A 19423-nucleotide genomic window follows, 5' to 3' on the forward strand; every position below is an offset into this window, starting at 1 on the left:
GGAACAAGCTGGCAGAATGAAATGACTGCTCATTTTACTGAACATTGATGAAGCTAGTGGTTTCCACAATGCTGAAAGCAAAGGACACATGAACACTGCATAGTGTGGGTGGGTTATTACAGCGCGTGTGTGTGCGTGTGTGTGTGTGCGTACAATGTGGCAGCTATGAGAGTAACAGGGGACTGGTGTGAGCAGAGTAATTAGCTACAACTCAACACAAACTCTCTCCCTCCTCCCTCCTCTCTCCCTCGCTCTTCTGCTCTTTTAGCCAGTTTGCTTTTGCAGCATTATTGTTCTTCAATACTTGACTCTCTGTGGAGCACAATAACAGCATACTGTGGAGGAAAAGCTTTTTCACTCAGTTAATCACAACAACTTTAGTAATATTAACCGTTTAACATATTGTGTCACATTTTAGGAATGTGTTTGTGTTTGTTTGTAACTGAAACATTGGTCAGGAATAGATTTCCTTCAGCTCTTAGAAAGCTTAATCCATATTTGTTCTGAGCATTTAACGTTGAGGTGTACTTGCATATATGCTCGCAGGTACTACTAATGTAATCTCATACTGGGCAGAGCCTCCTTTTTTTTTTTTTCTTAAGAGTCTAAACTCTTCGTCGCATGGATTCCACAAAAACTGATTTGACATTTGCTCCATGTTGATATGATTTTGTCAGAGTTTCTGTAGATTTGATATCTGAAGGAAAAGTATTTGTTTTTGAAATATGATTTAAATCACATTTTTGCAAATCCCTTTACATGGTATAGGAAACATGCTGGTTTGGTGGCAGAGAGTCACAGTTAGTTTGTCTGGACACTCCGCGCTCAACCGATGCCTTGCAGGAAATAAATGGGTGCAGGCAGCGTCCTCCGTCTCTGACGCTGCCTCATTATTTTTTGTAAAATCTGAATCGCCATCTGGTAAACAAGCAAGTCAACTTCATTGCTCTCCATTACAGTTTGTTTACATCCACTTCTTCTACTTCCATTCTGATTCCTAGTTTGAACATCACCTGAAGCTCCTGGCCTGTATCTGCAGGACTTCATGCATTAGACTGCTGCCACATAATTGGCTGATTCATTAATATGGATGTGCACAGATGTTCCTAATAATTTGCTCATTGATTGTGTATTGAAGGGTGTGAAGTATAGATGTTTTCTGCACTGAACGTTGCCTTTGTCACGAACTTGTTCTAAGAATGACATAAAGAGGGAGGACATACTGAGATTTGCATAAAACAAGTACATAGTGAACGGATATGCATCGTTTGCTGTGCAGTTGTCGAAGTTGCAAAACCAAATGAAGATGGATGCATTTGATGGTTTGTGGCCATTGCCTAGCAACAGTGCTTTTACGACTTGGACACTTGAACGCTAAGCATGGTGCACACAACTTCCCATGTTTTTACCACGAACTCGCGAGTTCCATTTAAACGCAGCAAGAGAGCAAACCTACTCGATAGCAGGAGCCTGTAACAAGTCCATTCTGATGTTATCAATTCCACCTGCGCTCTTCCTGCTATCACACGTCACATTGTCTGCTGTGGCGAAGGTCTGTTACCTGCTTGGCCTCCAAGACTGTTGGAGGGACGTCTCACTGTCAGGTGCTAATCTGTCAGGAAGCTTCCACTCTTGTGGTTTGAATTGTGTTGTGACTGCCCTTTTCTTTACATTTGAAACACGCAGACTTTTATTGAACTTGTATTTTTGCCATTATTTAACATTGCCCAGTAGAAACTAAAAGGGAAATGGGAGAGAAAACATGGAAAATGAAGGTCTGGCCGGCCGGGAGTCAAACCAGGGACTTGTGTGGCTTGTGTCCTGACCATTCAGCCGCTGAGTTACCCTTTAGGTCACACATTTTTCCTTTTAATGTGCTCGTCCATTTGTACAGAGTTACAGACTAGTGAATGTTCGCAGCTCGCTGTTCTTGAGAGTCGTAACACCTTTTGATCCGCGCCAATGAAGCTACTGTCCTGGGCTACAGAATAAGGCAGATAAGTGTGTGTGTGTGTGTGTGTGTGTGTGTATGTGTGTGTGTGTGCGTGTGCGTGTGCATGTGTGTGGATAGATAGAGGGGAGACGATGGTGAGACAAAGCCAGAAGATAGTGTGGGCTCTCGCCTGCTGCTGTCGACTCTCCTCAATGTCAGAGTTCTCCTTCTCTGCCGAGGCTTAGCACCCGCCTAGCATCACCCTATCTGTTTATAGAGGCTAATAGGAAGCCTGGTCTTTATCCCCATACTGAGGCTCAACATAATGGAATAGAGAGACATAATGCTGCTCGAGTCAAACAGTCAGCGGAGGCCTTTAAATTGCTTCCAATCCCCTTAACAAATCTGATGGAGAGGCTATGAATAACTCAAGGACCGCTCATCTCCCAACGCTCTTCTCTTCTCTTCTCTTCTCTTCTCTTCTCTTCTCTTCTCTTCTCTTCTCTTCTCTTCAAAACAGTCTAAACCTGAGTATCAACTTGGATTATCTATCTCCTTTTTAATTAGAAAGTGCCCAGTTATATTCACTAGATTGATCTATTTTAAGATCAGCTTACTTTCCAGTTTGACATTTTTTTAAATGAAATCTCATGCTTGCAGCAAAACCAAGTTTTGTGATGTGACAAGAAAGTTTCTGTGGAAATTTGACTTCTCATCCTGAAGTGCAGAGAACATTGAGTTGTCTCCAGACTTGTTAAAATGATTGTAGTCTGAAGGAGAGAACCCTTCAAGTTTCATTTTCCTTCTACTACTTATTTTGTCCATCTTTCTGCCCTTCACCCAAAAATCCAACAAATTGCAACAAACATCTAAACTACTGGGATGTGACTTGGATAACTGCATGTGATGCAAACTACAAGGTTGACCTCATTACCGTCATCACCGTTTTTTGTTAAATAATCATCGTTCACTTGGTGTCATTGACTGTTGTCCATCCATCTGGCTTCAATACTTGTTACTCTATTATAGACTATAATAGAGTGGCTGCTGCCCTGCTAGTATAGATGTAATTATAGGAGAGGTCAGTCTCATGTTATTCCATTGTGCAATGCGTTTTGAGATCAGAGTTGTCACACACATGCCCAGTCAGGAACACAGCCTGTCATTGCTCGCGGTGTTGCCTACTCAGCAATTTTGTCGCTAGTTTCAGCAAATTTCACGACCCATTTTTCTGAAAAAGTGCCGAACAACACATTCAGTGACTTTTTGAACAAACCTGAGGTCCTTTCCTTTACGTACAGAGTTTCTAGTACTGGCCAGCAAGCGAAAGGCACACGTCCCTCTGCATTCCTGTTTACTGAATGGCAGCGAGGCGGTGTGCTGCGGCCGTGAACCACCAAACCGTGGGGATACATTGCTTTTTAACCGCAGTCCGAAAAAAAAAAAATCCATATCAGAAGTCTAAAGTTTTTGTTTTTCATCGGAAGGCCTCATCGCCAAAAGGAGAAAATCGGTTTTCTACCTTCACCAAATGAAGAGAGTTCTTCCATCAGGTGCTGGCAGAGAACATCACGTGTGCTGTAAATGAGTAAAAGTAGATTGCTCAAAGTGGTTTAATTACAGTGTTGAGTCAAAACAGACCTTGACACGTCCACCTTCCCCGAGCAGGTGGATCCATCATCCTGATCCACTGCTGTCGTCCTGAAACCGTCAGAAACAGGAGATGAGGGTAAACGAGGGTACAAGTTTGATTGCTGCTGATCTGCCGCGTTCACTTGAGATGGGATTTGCCACCATCACCAACCGGTTGCTTTCAGCTGACTGACTGTAACCAGACGTCACCCGGAGGAGCTGTTTGTGATGATGCAAATGTCCAAATCAATTGGACCACATATTAAACAGACTTTATTTTGACAGCTCCCGAGGACAAAGTCTGTTTATTGTGTGATTGAGCCCGAGTGTGAACCGAGCCGGTCGGCGCACGGTGGATTCACAAGGAGTGAGTGGACTTTCTATATTACACATCCTACATGTTTGACTCAGGCGTCACCCTTCACCCGACCCAAACTAACTATTTCCCCCGAGGAGAGAGTTGGATATGACACGGACGATCTCCGATTGTGTGCTACGTGTGTGAAAGGGCAACTCCAGACGAGGACGTGACTTTAACTGGAGACCATACGCAGGCAAAAATAAATAAACTTGGAATGGTAAAGATGCTAAATGTGAAAGATTTTCCAGACATTTCAATATATTTTTTACAATTTAATTTTCATGCAGTGAAAACATCATCCTAGTGAAATCAACAAATCTCAGAAGGCTTGATAAACGATCCATGAATTGTTAATTAGTTGTTTATCTTCTATAAAGTTTTTGCTTGTTCACACATTGAATCACTTGGAAAAAAAAAAAAAAGAAATTACCTAAACAGCAAAGAGGCTGTTTTAGGTTAATTGCTTTCCAACATTAGTCAATAGTGGCTGCGCTGAATGTTTTGTGTGAAACTCTAAAGTCCAAATGTCACTAAGTGTGGCGCCAACACACAGATCTCGAATGTGGAAGTAAAAGAATAAGTTTTCTTTGGACATCCACCAAGTCTCCTGTGGTTTCAGGTATTGTAAACCACGTGAGGTTCATTGCCTCTTGTGGTGCCAACATGCGTTCAACAATCGATTAACACATGCTGTGACCGGTTCCAATCATCCGTGTCCCGATCCAGGGACACAGGCTGATGATAACGGTCCCCACAGAAACGGCTCAGAGACCTGTGGTTCCTCCCCGATGCAGCTGCGTGCCGCTTGTGTGCCACTGTTTACCTTGTGCTGCTGGTTGTTAAGATACTCGACTCGTGCTTTGAAACCCTATTATTAGCAACAGACACACTTGCAATTATTCTGTTAGTTTAAAAGGACCGGCTGATTGCAGATGATTGGCTGGATCACAACCTGATGACAAAGAAATTCGCTCGCAGATGCCCACTCAGATATTTAAATAATGAGCTGAAATCAGCGCTGCGCTGTCGGGGTGGGCGTACGTGTGTTTATGCGGGCGGCTCATCGTGCGCTCGTTCATGTGGGCGGAACACAGGAACAGGGGGTCTTTCAAACGTCGTATGTATTGAAGAGACAATTTAACAAAACAGAAAAGTCTGAGTGCGCGAAAGAAATCAAGTGATTGCAGATCGTCTCTCATGAGTTTGCCGAGGTGGTTTGTTTTTGAACCCTGGGGGGGGTTTTCTGTGCATTCAGATGCACCTTGAAATTGAAACGGCCTCAGCATGATAACAGGCTGTCTCCCTCTGCACCGTGCAGCCACCGCTGCAGCCGTCACAGTGAGCACGTCTTTAATTATCTGGCAACATGACATACCACTTAGAGCTCTGAATCCCTGTTGCTGTTACGCAACCCCACCCTCCCACACACAAACACATTTATATACCTCAATTATGTATGCATCTTTCCCAAGTGGTGGAGGATGACAGCTCCATTAGCTTATGCTTTCAATGCGTGTATGTGCCTTTACTGCAGAGCCCCCGATCGCTGTTGTTGTTGAATTGTTTTAGCATTCGATGACAGTTGTTTGCTTGTTGTAAAGGGGGATAAATAAAACCTCATGTGTCAGACAGCAAATAGAACAAGCCCCCAAATCAAGTTTGAAGGAAGTCGGTGTTCCCAGGCTCAGATTAGTTTTTTTTATTATAATTCTTACATGATTGTATGGATCAAAACACGAGACAACAAGACTATAGATATCACAACAAAAACAATGAACTCCAATATAGACCACGTACCAAAACACATCAAGGGAAAGTAAAAAGTAAAGTGAGGCACGATACTTTGGTGCACCAGATATTTAAGAACGGAGAGCTGAGTACGACTCGTATGTCTGAAAATTGTGTTTATAGATTATCTGAAAGTTTATGCATTGATCAAAGTAGCACTGCCTGAGTAATTCAGAGGTAGTAGTCCAGAGCACACCTTCATTCAGTACAATTTCTATTCAAACCCATGCAAAGAGGAAATATCAGCAGTTTTGGCTTATGCCAGTGTTTATATAGCCCTAAAATAAAGCAAATAAAGTTACCTCAATTTATATTTTGGAAAGAATTATTAATGCTATATGGTTCATGTTTAAGGTGCTGACTGTTTACGAGACAGCAGCATCCCTCCTCGCCTTTTTACTGTTGAGATGCGGACTGATGCGATCGGCTGGATTTGATAGACAGCACACGGACGTCCGGCTGGATCACCGGTGGCTCGCCATCATACTGGGACGGCCACAGAGCCCGTGACGTTACCGGGGTAACCTCCCAATCAACTCATCTTCAAAAATGTCCCCTTCACGTCTGCTGTCGTCCTGAACCGCTGGCCGTCCCGTCGACTGTCTGACATTGTTGGATTGCAGGATGGTAGTGTTGAGAGAGGAGACCTGGTTTGCGGGGTCGAGCACCCGCAACCTTCAGTCAACTAATTTGCCACAAAAATGGAGGGAAGCTGAAAGAGTCCATGAAGCTACTTAAGTGGTTTGTTTGGATCACTAAAGTCCCTCCAGGAGTTTATCTGACTGTTGCGATCAAAAATATTTTATTTTGCAGAGTATTTTCTCAAAAATTGCGCTGTGATTTGCCGAGTTTTGAGTTGTTTTTTTATAATTGTAGGTCGGGAAAGAAAAATTAGATTTTCATTTTTTTTATAAACACTACCTGATAAAAGAATACATTTCCTTTCATTGTGTTTGATAATAATCATGCTGCACATCACAGAAATATTTGAGTTGTGATCTTTTTAGTATTTATTTTTTTAACTGAGAACTATGGGGCTCAAAGTTACAAAAAAAAAAATCTTAAAAAGTGACTTCGCTTTACAGAACAGACCATCTGTGAATGTTATTGAATGCAACGACTACATCAGCTGTCAACATAAGAGCTTTAGATGCTGTTTAATTATTATTAATTAGACACACAGGCCTACTGTATGCACAAAAACAAAGTGCAGTCAACTACAACTTGACGTGTATAATTTGTTTTAGTATACAATAATATGTAATCACTTCTATTGATAATACAATTTTATTGAATTTGTGTTAAGTATGCGATCACAAGATTGCTATTTCCTGGAGGGACTGACAAAAGTATTAAACTTCTAAACCATTGTCGGTCACAATTAGGAGTTTTGAAATGAAATACAAATTAAAGTAATGCAGAACCAAAGATTTCATCTTTTTTCTAATGATTTGTCTTCGTTAGGCTCGACATAATCACAACTACGCTGCTTCTGGTGCTAAAATACTTTGTAAAAACCTGATGAGAATTTCTGCAGTTTTTAGTCTGATAACTGAGAGATGTTGGGTTCATTTAACGGGTCATCAAAGATTTTGTCCTACGCAAAGAATTACCAGTTCATCTTGTATTAGTGCACACTAAATGCAAAATATTCACCCACAGTTTTTTTTGTTTTTGTTTATATGGACACTGAAAAGCAGAATCAAGGAAAATGAAGCCATTTTATGTTTGCAGACTACTGCTGCACACAAGTTTTTTTTATTTATTTGTGGGATAAAAAAAAAGGCAGTGTTTTAGATGAATACAGTGGCATACTTTTTTTTGTCTGCAGTGGCGAAGCTTTCTAAATACACATCTTACTCACTTTTACTGGCATCTTCTCCTTGCCAACAGCAGCTCACTCATGGGTGCTGTAGAGGATATCATAGATAAGCATTTAAAACAGACAGAATAACAAATATATTAATATAATGTGTTTTTGTTGAGCAAGCCCACACATTTAAAACAAAAACTGAGTGGCAGAAACTGATAAAGTAGTGAAAACTAACTGCTTGATTACACAAAGGGCTTTCACTTAAGATCCACTCTGTTTCTGCTCTATTTGATTCCTGTTTTGCTGTAATCCTCTTTACAACATGTCTTTTAACTTGAATGAGTCCCTAAAAGACCCTCGGCAGCCCAGTAAAAGTCCCAGGAACAGTAAAACTGCGTTAACGTGAGTGATGGTGGCAGCACTTTGGTTTATATTGCTTGCCAGCAGCTCTTTACGAGACTGTGTCGAATACTTTCTGGCAAGGAAGGCGAGTTAGAGCGTGAGAGAGGAGGAGGACAATGCATTGTTGAGGATAATGTTGAATAATCACATTAAGATTACCTTTTCTCTTAGTTTACCGAGTCTAATTAGCTTCTCTGTGTGCATATCCCCCCCCCCATCACACTTCTAGCATGCATTCCCTCTCAGGACGGATCAAACAGCAGGGTCAGCTGTGGTTCAGTGTCCAAGACTAAAGCCGGCTGCACTTTAGTGACTGCTGAAGGCCACTTTCAAGTTGTCAGTTAATGCCCTCGATACACTGGCCGACAGCGGAGAGGAGCAAACTAACAAAGGGAGCCGCAGTGACCTTTAACGTTGGACTGGATTTAGTGACACACGAGAGAAAGAGAAAATGGTGAAGAAGAGAGTTTGTCGGTAATACAGTTGGGTAAAAAAAGAAAAGAGCAGAAAACAGGTGAGATGAGGGAAAAGAGGAAGCGCCCCCACAGCGACAATGTTAAGTGTTTACAAGATGAAGATCTTTCTGCTCCTCCGTGCCTCTCTCACTGACACGCCGCCATCACACCTAATCAGCCAATCACTGCTGGATTCAGTCTAAGAGGCCTGATTGGCTGATTAACCAAGCTCATCAACACACCACCCGGTGGGACCGCAAACACGCACAGTAACACTGAATTGCACACGCACATACACACAATGTGCAAATGACTGTGTATCCCGTGGTGTGTGTGCGCACATATGCATAATCTGTGCATACATTTGTTATCTTCTTTGCATTTGCAAAACAGAGTCTGAGTCTGAGTCTGAGTGGGCAACATGTCTGCAAGTCCATGAAGTTTTAAAACTTGAACAGTTTCATCACCTTAAGCACTTTAAAAGCAGCTGTACGATATTTTACATACATGGCTGCCATCTTTTCCTTAAACACAGAAGCAACAGAACCTTAGACTACATTTTTGGGAATATAATCATTTATATGTAATATTCACCTCTTATTAACTGGAAACAAAATTGCAAATATATAAACTGTAATTATAGTTACTATAATACAATCTGCAAAAATCTGTATCATAGAAACTTGTAACAAATTGATGAAAAAGTATTGTGCTGGAGGGCCAGGTAACTAAAATGTGTCAGGAGGACCTCCCACAGTGAGACTGTGGAGAGCCAGTTGGAAGTATGAAAAACATAAAACCGAGATATCAAAATGATTCCTCACTCAGGCTCGTTGCATGAGCTGGTAGGATGTGAGAGTACCGAGCTCACCCTATGAGGTCTTCCCCTCAGCGGAGTCTCTCCTCGCTGCTGGAGGGGAGACTGCGGGATTCACCAATTCACATTTGTGTTCGAGGACGAGGCTGGAACAATTGGTATTCTCAAAGGGCAGCGCTTTTCAGTCAATGCAGTGTTCGGCACGTCGACAATTATAGAGAGTAATGTTAATTCAATCAATTTCGTGTATATTATATGTTGTTTTTTTTCACTGTGGCGAGGAGTTTTGAACTTCCTGTTGGCTGCAGTGGACGCTGCATTACAGACACGTCTTTACATGATCCAGGATTCCCACAGCAGCCTCGACACCACCTTCATTCTTCTTGTCATTATCGCTCCACCGTTTCTTCCTTTCATTTTATTTCCACAGCACATTATCATATGTATTTTCCCATGCAGAGCACGGCAACACGTGGGCTACTGCCGGGCCCGAAGGCAGATCAATGCCAATATTTATTTCATGTCCAATTACTGACGCAGAACCGCAATCCGCCGAACGCGTCGATGAAAGTAAACGTCGTCTCTCGGAGAAGCACACAGAAACCGCATTAGAAGTGCAGCCTGCAGCCTTAAGCTTCAAGAGCAGCCCATATGAGTACAAGTGCAGGTTATAGGATTCCAATACAGCGAGCTACAGGCATTACCAGGGGGGTGAGGGCTCCAGAAAGCTGAGTGAAATCCAGTTGCTTTGAGCAGGAGATCCTCTCTATCCCTTTTTCCTTCTCTTTCTTCACCTGTTTTTTTTTTTGTTTTTTTTTCCTTTCTGCTGCTTTGAGAAGCCAGTTCCCCCTCACCGCTTCAGGAATCCCGGCCACGCTACATATTGAACGAGCACTGCCTGCTGGTGCCGGAGTTACAGATAGAGGTCAAAATAAATCATAGTGTTTAAGTTTGAAACCGTTTAGGTTTCCACTGATGCTGCTTTCTTCCATATATTTTGTTTGGCCATAATGTTGCCTGGGCTGGATGTTAAAATACCACTTCATCTCAGTAGCAGTGAGACTAAAAAAGTAAGAATAAAAAAGAAAAGCAGTATAAAATATCAGACCGGTATAGAGGTTCACAGCTAGAGCACAGCGTACACCCTCAGTGCTGTCATTCCCACTGATCTACAGCGTTTTCCTGGTTGTGGATCAATACTGCCGGCTCCGTGTTTGGTTATAATTGCCAGATGAGCTGGTGTATCACTTAATGACTCGTACCCTCCCTTCTCTCTCTCTGTGTGTCCAGATTTGTTCCTGACGACTGTAGGGCACAGCTTTGAGACCTGGATCAACAAGGTAAGAAGCTTTTTTTTTTTTTTTTGGACCGTTTTGCTTCTTGTTTCCTGCCACAGTTCAGTCAGCGCAGACGTGTTTGAGTCACTTTACTCCTCTGCAGCTGCAAACATAATACCGTTCTCATCATTAGTGTTTCAACATTGCAGGGCTCCTGTAAAGTAACAAATACTGCGGAAATATACCTGCAACAGTTGCTTTTATGTGCTGATTGATTTGTACTCATTAAGGACAACCTTTACAAATGCCCTAAATGACCACACCCCCAACCACATTAGAAATAGCTTCTTTTTTATTTTCTGACAAGTTATCAAAATCCCCAAATGGTACCGTGTCAAACAATAGAAAACATCAGATTCAAGAGGCCTGAACTGGTGGATGTTTTCTGAAATATTGCTGTAATGAAATAAATAATAAGCTGAGTATCAAAACTGGATGGCAAATTCTCTCTTGTATAAGAATGTTGCAAAGCTTAAAGAAAAAAGAGAGAAAGAGCACCTACATTTAAAAATGTTTTAACTTCAATGAAATATTTCTTCAGCAGCACTTGATCACGTGTACGTGTAGGAATCCAATATTACCCGTGATCAACAAGCGCATGTGACAACATGATCAACTCAAACACGTTCACATTATGAAATTATATATATTGAATAAATGATGAGACTATGTAACATGAAATATTAAATGGATTCAGACCAAACTTTTTTTTTTTCCCAGTCAGTCTAAATAAACCAATGAACCATTTTAGCACAGGCAGCCATATATATAATAAAAAAAATGTTTCTGTATTCTCCAAAAGGGAAAATCACTTGATCATCTTAAAGAGCAGAAAATCCTCAGACATGTGTGAACATTGTCTTTAGGTGTGTGGAGGTATGTGTGAGTTCAACTATGTAGTCTCTAAAAAGTGTCATGTGGTGAACTCTCAGGGATCTAATGGTGGTTCACAACTCAAGGTCCCAAAGAGGGCGGCAGGTTCACTCTGAGGGGGATGTGAGTGTGTGGATCAACTTTGTTTCACAGAACTATCCGTGTGTTACAACTGAACATGTTATGTACCATTTGTTGATCAGCGCCGATTGTTCAGAGATAATCCTCTGGGATCTCACAGCACACAGGTCCGTCACAGTGCGTTTTCGCTACTGCTCGATTTTTGCTGGTTTCCTTATTAGGTCATTTTTCAATGTTTTTCGTGTTTCCAGCAAAAGCATTTGACAACATTATCATTGTTAACAACATTTACGTTGTTAAATGGTCTTTTTTTATGATTTGTTTATTGCTGTGATTTCCTACTTTGTGCTGTAGCCTGCAGACAAAGCGAATACAGTTTACTGTGTTTCAGTTGTTAAAAAATGATCATAATAAGTATTTCGCACACAGCCTGTACAGGAGCAGGAGGAGAGTGCATTTCGTGTCCTACTTGAATGACCAGGGTGGTAGACGATGATGTACTGATGTGATAACGGTCGGGAGTTTACACATGGTGGTTTTATTTTTAAAATGAACTGGATATTTAATGCCGTTCCTGTCTGACTTCCTGTCGGCTGATCTGCTCTGTGCAGATTGACGTACTTTGATACGGGCTTCCGTCAAAATTACGCTTGGTGCGTATTTCTAGCAAAGTGGAGCAGTGAGCCGCTTCTGGGACGCTGCTGACGCAGCATCACGAGAGTCGTCTAGAAAGGCAGGGATCAGATGCGGCGCAGCCTTAAGGAGGCCGAAGTTCACCTCACAGGAATGTTTTTTTTTACCGTGTTTAGATTTACAGGCACCTGATCTGAGCCACTATCTGCCGTTAACTAAAGACCTACAGTTTAGCCACCAACAGGAAACTCATGTATGTCTTTGTTAAGTACAACCAAAGGCATTGATGTAGTGATCAGAGAAGGATGATCCACCCGCTGCTCCTCTGTTCATTTCCTCGATGCAACAAACAGGTCTGCAGAGCTTTAGTGGGCTTGTGAGTGCAGGATCGCTGGCACTGCTGCAGGACTAGTTAATATTCTGGGGGAGCAGGGAGGGAAGGCCGTGGCTCTGGGCTTTTGTCAAAGAGGCCTATTTGAAATTCAGCAGGTCGAGGCACAAGCTGAACAGTAGTCTATCTTATCACAGAGAAGGGGAATAGGAGAAAGGACGGGGAGGCAGTGAGGAAGAAGAGAAGTGGAGGGAGATTGAAGGATTTGGCAGAGACAGAGTGTGAGTGTGAACGGAGAGAGATCGAGCAGGAGCAAAACAGAGCAAATAAACTGCCATGCCCAAAGAGCAGCGGGATATGTGACGGGTGAGAGGACGAAGCAGGAGAATTTCAGAGAACATCTAAAGATCATTTCCAACTTTTAGAAGGATTGTAAACCGTTTTGTTTGTCCAGTTTGTGTTTCGACAAAATAAATCTTAAAAACAGGTTTTTCATGCAGCTGTGAATCTTTTAAAGGACAGATCATTCCTCCTATAAACCTTCCACTTATTAAAAATATGTGTAGCCCACCTTCTCAACTCCAACTGCAGTTCAGGGTCTTCATATCATACCCCTGTCACACCCCATAGGAGGTGAATTGGAGAGGGTCGACGAAAACATAGATTTTAGGAATGTGTCTACAATAGCCCAATGTAATGGTATGACTCTGACGAAGGTGCAGAGAGGCCTGGTTAGTTTAAAATACACCTATACTGTCACTGAGTTCAAACTCCCACGCATTCATATGTAGCCCAGTTTTATCCCTTGCTTTCTACTTTGAAAGAACATTCCTTTAACACATGACTATTTAAACCACGCACATTGAATGAAATACAGTCAACAATTATTACAAACCCAAATTGTGACCCACTGAAAACAAAACAAAAACACAATAACCCGGGATTTGATAGTCGGTGTGATGGTACCATAACGTTGGCCTGCTTGTTGGAGCTCATTTAAATCCTCAAGGAAAAGCTGTGGTCAGTACTCACTGTTCCTCGGTTACTTAGAGAGAGGTAGATAACAGTCTTTGCAAACCCTTGTGTCCAGCAGGAGGCGCTGTGATGAGAGGACAATCCGTCCTGTCTCTGTCCCTCTGCACCTCAGTCCTGAGCACATCTACTGCAGCAGCTTGTGGCAGCACTCGACACACACTAGCAAGAAAGTCACAACACCAATGAGTTGTCTATGTTGCTACAACAAAGGTCCGTGTCATCACATGTTTATCGACCATCCTCACTCAGAAACTCAAAACAAAGCACTCCGGCTCTCTTCTCCCAGCTGCTTGTTAGCAGCTCAGCCCAGACGGGGCAGCGACCTCAGCGGCACTGAAGAGTTTTACCGACCCACACGGCTTCCAGCACGGCTCACTTTCTGGTTTTATTGGACCGTACACGGCTACAAAATACTCCAGTTCTAACTCGACCAACTAACAACAATAAAACACATTTTCTGAACTTCCAACTAGTGCTCCATCTCTCTGTATCTTCACCCGCTTCCCCTCGTCTGCATCGAGCGCTCCTCTCTTTAGCCCCGCCCCTCTCTTTAGCCACGCCCCTCTAAGAACCCGGTAGGTTACCAAAAAGCTCTCTGCTTGTCCTGATTGGCTGGCAACACATTGACACCTGACCAACCAATAGGTAAGGACACAGGACAACTAAAAACTTTAGGACGCCAAAGTACTTTTCCAAACTATACTTGTCTGCCTATGAACACAAATGTAAATTAACTGTTTTACAGAATCACAAAGAAACACGTGAACAAATTAGCAGGGCGCTACATATGTGTGTCTAAAGATCATCATCATCATCATGTACCAATTTCAGAATAAATGACTACGTATACACGCAAATACAAACCTACATTCAATTATAAACCAACCTCCTTCCATCAGGCATCTTCAGGGAAGTCATGAAGCACTTTACCCTTGAACAGAATCAGACAAACATGTTAGTACTCCCTCCACATTTGGATTCCTCTCAAAATCCCCATCATGGAAAATATATGAAATAAGTGGAAATATGAACGCACAAAACATCCATAAAGTTTCAGAATTTTGCTTTGCGAGACATAATTTACCTTACGACAAAAAAATATAGAAGCATTTTCCCTCCATGATGACAAACTACATTTATTCATAACGTAGTTGATCATACTGTAACTAATATAGTGCATTTCCTGTCATCCTGAGGACGATCAGGTCTGACACTTAGAAGATGAAGAATTTTGTTGTAGTTGTTTTAAAGCAGCAAACTTTTTTACTCTCGAATCAGTAGATTTTTAGAATAAAATGTATACTTGTCCTCCGTTACATGGCTCTAAAGTGCAAAACAGGACTTTACACTCTCAGTAACACGCCCTGAATCCTTGATGTGCAATCAACTGAAAATGTGGTGTGTGTGTGTGTGTGTGTGTGTGTGTGTGTGTGTGTGTGTGTGTGTGTGTGTGTGAGTTCAAATGGGGAGTCATTTGACATCCAAGAGCTGTCTTATCTGTGGAAGGAAAGTCAGTAGAAAATGTGTAATAATTCAAATAGTGAATGTGGACATTTGTCTCCCTGCAGCGGCGCTTTGTTTCACTTTGTGCCACTTATTCATTGTAATTAATTCATCATTCAATCTTTTTTTCTTTTCTTTTTTTGACTCTGTTCATTTGTAGTGTGCCTTTGTATCTGCGTCTTGTAATTTAGTGCACTGCACCACCTGCCAATTGATTGAAAAAGCTTAATTGTTGTGTGAAGTGGATCTCTTAAATCCTATTGGAACTAAGTGTAGAGCGAGGGATTTGGAAAGCAAGACAAAGTGAGCCAACGCACTCAGCGACACACAGAAGGGGTTTTAGCCTTGTCAGTAAGAATCAGGGTCTCTGCTGTTTCTCTATCACTCCATCTTATTCTCCACTTCAGCCCATGAAAAAGCCCAAATGCTTTCCTTTCAACTCGCCTCCATCTCTCTGCTTGCTCTGTTCCTGTTTTCTTGTAATGCACCTCCATCTCGGCAACTCACAAATTCTCCACACGCAGACAAAACAAGTCCTCACATCCACACACACTCGAATGAATTCCAAAATCCTGTTCTTCCACAGGCACGACATAGATGCACACACCTGCACATAAACAGAAACACGGAAGCCATTTCCCAGCATCCTCAGTGCATTAGACCCCTGTTAATCCCATCGCTGTCTCCGGTTCAATGCGGCTGCATCTATCGGTCGCAGGCCAGCACGCTCCTCTTTCTCCAGCACTCTGTTTTAATTACTTTTCTCTGTTTTCTCTCCCCCCCTAAGTCTCCCTCCATCCCTCCCCGTCCCTCTGTTTTCTTGTGATTACACCAGAGAAGGAAGTCACAGAGGGGGAAATAAAAATCAACAAGCAGCAGAGATGAGTAAGGAGAGGTGTTTTCATTGGCTGGCAAGTCGAGCCAAGCAGTTTAAAAGGTCAATTCCATAACGACAGATATAATAATTTAGTTCATTATTCAGGGAGAAGCTAATTTTCTTCCCTGACACTCACTTAACACACACCTATTGCAGTGTGCCACATGATTTTCAGGCTCTCTCTTTTAGTCTCTCATAGTAAGAAACACGTTTTATATCAGTCCACCTGCTTTTCCACCGCTTAATCACAGACACAGGCAAAGAGGAACACTCTTTATAAGGAGAGGAAAATACATGTCAGAGTGTTGTCAAAGGTACAAGAAGAGTTCAATTTGAGATGTGATTCTTCGGGCCATTAGACAAGCTAACATGTGGAGTTAGGATGTTCTCTGTTGTTTTTTAAACAGGAAAAAAATGAAATGCCCACCTACATAAGAGCCAATTTCATGCTAATTTGCCATTGTTATAAGTATTACAAATGTTTCCTTCAGGCTTAAAAGCATAATATGCACATAATGGAGTGGTTACCTGAGCTGACGTAACCCTTACCTCATACAGGGAAACAAATTATCCAAAAATATTTCAGTTCACACGTTTCTTCTTGAAGACAGTAGATACCTGGAGAACATATTGTTCTTCAAAACAAATTTATTAGAAGAGCTATTTGTTTACACTATAGTGGGTTTTCACAGCATGCTGTCTGACTATATTCTACATGTGTAACCATTTGAATTCAGAGGGAGGATAAGACGTTTATCCCGTCTACCAGCTTTATTAATGCGCTTTATGGCTGCAGTCTCATGCACACAGACAGATCCAAGTCTTCCTCCCACTGTTACTGGCTCAAGAAACACATATAAGGCACCACTGCACAAACCTTCACATACATCCACTTCAAACATCAACATGTACATCCACACAGTGAAGGTCCATGTTGATGTTTGGAGCCATGTTGACTCAGGACACACTCATCGTCCTGCAAACTTTTGGGGCAGTAAAGTCTCTTTCACGGCTGCAGTTGTGCTTATGTCGTTCCACTTTTCAGAGGTGAGCGCGTGTGCGTGTGCGTGTGCGTGTGCGTGTTCGTGTTCGTGTTCGTGTTCGTGCGGGAAACAGATGCATGTGTCGGGAGTGATGTGAACAGAAGGGAGGAATAATAACAAGACCTGTGATCCCGTCATCTTCACACATCAATCAGCTGTTGTCAGTCTGAAACACACACACACACACACACACACACACACACACACACACACACACAGAGTTTTAACCATGACATCCAGCAATCAGACAACCAGAATCAGTAAATCACATTCTCTTGGATGTCATCTTCAATGTATAGAAAGTTAACAACCTATTGCCACATCTATATTGTATTTTTACTCATGCACAATGATCTGAAGAGCATGGATCAACACACCTGCAGCTCTCTGTATGTTTACAGGTAACATCATGAGAGTACATGTTCAGTTTGAAGGCTCTGTACCGCACTGCCCTCTGAAACAACTCCTGCTGCAGCTGCATTAGGAGTTTTAAGATTCTTGTCACAGTCAGCAGTATTTAAGGAATGCATGATTAGCAAAGGGAGAAAACATAACAAATGAAGCCCTTGTGACTTTCAGGAATAACGATCCCATTTGCAAAATGCACTTCTGGCAAAAATGTATAAACTTGTATGCCCAAATTTTAAAATGACATTGTCCCACCTGTTTCTAAGTATTTTTGAAGGCTGAATCAAAAAACAGCCAGCACGCACCTCGGTCCTGACCGTATCACTGAAGTGCCAATAATCATGTTAAAGAACACCCTCTCATGTAATATTGCAAAGATACAACAAGTTGCCAACTAAATATATATTGTAAGGCCAAATATACAACTTTTTGTTACCGTGATCTCTGTTTCCATGGCAATACATGGGGTAAGGCTGACAACTGGAAAACAATCAGTCGTGTCAGTAGAAGCGAATGTAATGTATGCAATATTTACCACTCCAGGAAGTAGTCCGACTCTTAGTAACGGCCCTAGCAACAGAGATGAGCTCTAGTCGGCTTCATTGCTTTCTAGAGATCGTTTCTCAAACTCAATAACGACAGCACATAGAAACACTAAACTGCTTAGCTCGCTCAATCTCGTAAGATATCTGCGGAAAGAAGAATTTAATGGACTCGTGTATTTTTATTTTAGCACCGTGTCAAGTTCAAACCAAACTGGTCAAGCGAGCCGCCGCTAGGAGGAGTATCTGTGGTGTTACGGGACGGGTGCACGGAGCAACAAAAATGGATCAAAAGAGACCCAATGGGTCACAATTAATAGGCCTGTAACAAGTGGACACAACGTTATATTGCATATTATATGAAATTCAATTCCAATTATATATTCCCGTTGAGAAGGCGGGGCGATATTTCCAGTGATGAGCAGAGTGTGATGCTTCATGATGATTGAACTGATTTGGCGGTTAAAGGTCACGGTGACCTCACATTCATCCCGTCGCTCAGTTCGTCCCATTCTCATGAACAGGACATGTCAGGTCAAGGTCATGGTGATTTTGGGTCCGTAACTAGAAATGTATACAAATTATGACAAAATATCACACAAATGTCAAATAGCATACAATGATGCGATGTCGACATTTCTTATTGAAAAGGCCAAAAGGTCAGATTAACTGTGACATCATAATGTTTTCTGTCCATTATTCAAGACCGTAACTCAGGAACAGAAGGGGAGTCTGTGACCATATTTAACATTTGGTCAAAACTGTATCTTGGTTGTCCACCTTAAAACTGCTGATTGTAAAAATATTCTGTGTTGTCGGGTTGAAGATGTGTGTGAAGCCTGCACGTTTTAGAATTAGCAGCAACATCCAGATTTTAAACATTATCGACTGCCATGGTTACAACTCAGAATCAGCTTTTTTGGGGGGGTTGGCACTGTACTTCCTTAGAAGAGGATTTTAACCCACGTTAGCCAGCGAGTGCATTCTGATCTTTCTTTTCTTGCTGGGCTCCTTTTCTGTCTCTGCTCATGCTAACTTCTTAGCTTGTGTTTACTCCAAATAAACGCTTTGCTTTTCCCAGAAATAAAAAACACTTCATTTGCAAAAGAGTTAATTTCCCAAAGGGGACCTGGCTGCCTCCAGATATCAAACTCCAGGCTGTTGAGCAGTCATGCAACAGCCCCATTCAGATGTCAAAATATTGAAGTACGAACTGACCTAAAGAGAACTTCAGGCTGCACCATTATAAATCTTACTGGACCATCACATTGGCAGCACTATTCATTAGTGTCCTAATCTTAATGTCTCAGGGTGGAGTGGGAGGCTGTGACTGTGTGGCTGCCATCAGGATGATCGAGTAGGCACTTTCTGTGATAGTTTTCTGGAAGAATTAGACCCACGACACTTCCAGAGGGCTCAACAACAGTTTCTGGTATTTCACAATTACTCTCCTAGGTCCTCGGTATAGGTCCTATGCATCCTATGCCTCCATGCATAGGACCTATACAGACTGCACAGCAACAGACCAGAGACAACAGTTTGACGTGTCTCAGTGGGAA

General features: G+C 42.1%; 1 protein-coding gene across 1 annotated transcript in view; it reads left to right on the plus strand.

Moving 5' to 3' along the window:
- Positions 1 to 19423, plus strand: part of itfg1 (integrin alpha FG-GAP repeat containing 1) — a 154313-nt gene that overhangs the window by 17025 nt on the left and 117865 nt on the right. Inside the window, exon 7 of the mRNA XM_069173976.1 lies at positions 10492 to 10541. Within this exon, the coding sequence (XP_069030077.1) occupies positions 10492 to 10541 (50 nt within the window). The remainder of the gene's footprint in view (positions 1 to 10491; positions 10542 to 19423) is intronic.

The sequence above is a fragment of the Embiotoca jacksoni genome, unplaced genomic scaffold (genome assembly GCF_022577435.1).
Source record: "Embiotoca jacksoni isolate LCO1_2020_lvr unplaced genomic scaffold, fEmbJac1.0.p SCAF_6, whole genome shotgun sequence".
In the NCBI taxonomy this organism is placed as follows: Eukaryota; Metazoa; Chordata; class Actinopteri; family Embiotocidae; genus Embiotoca; species Embiotoca jacksoni.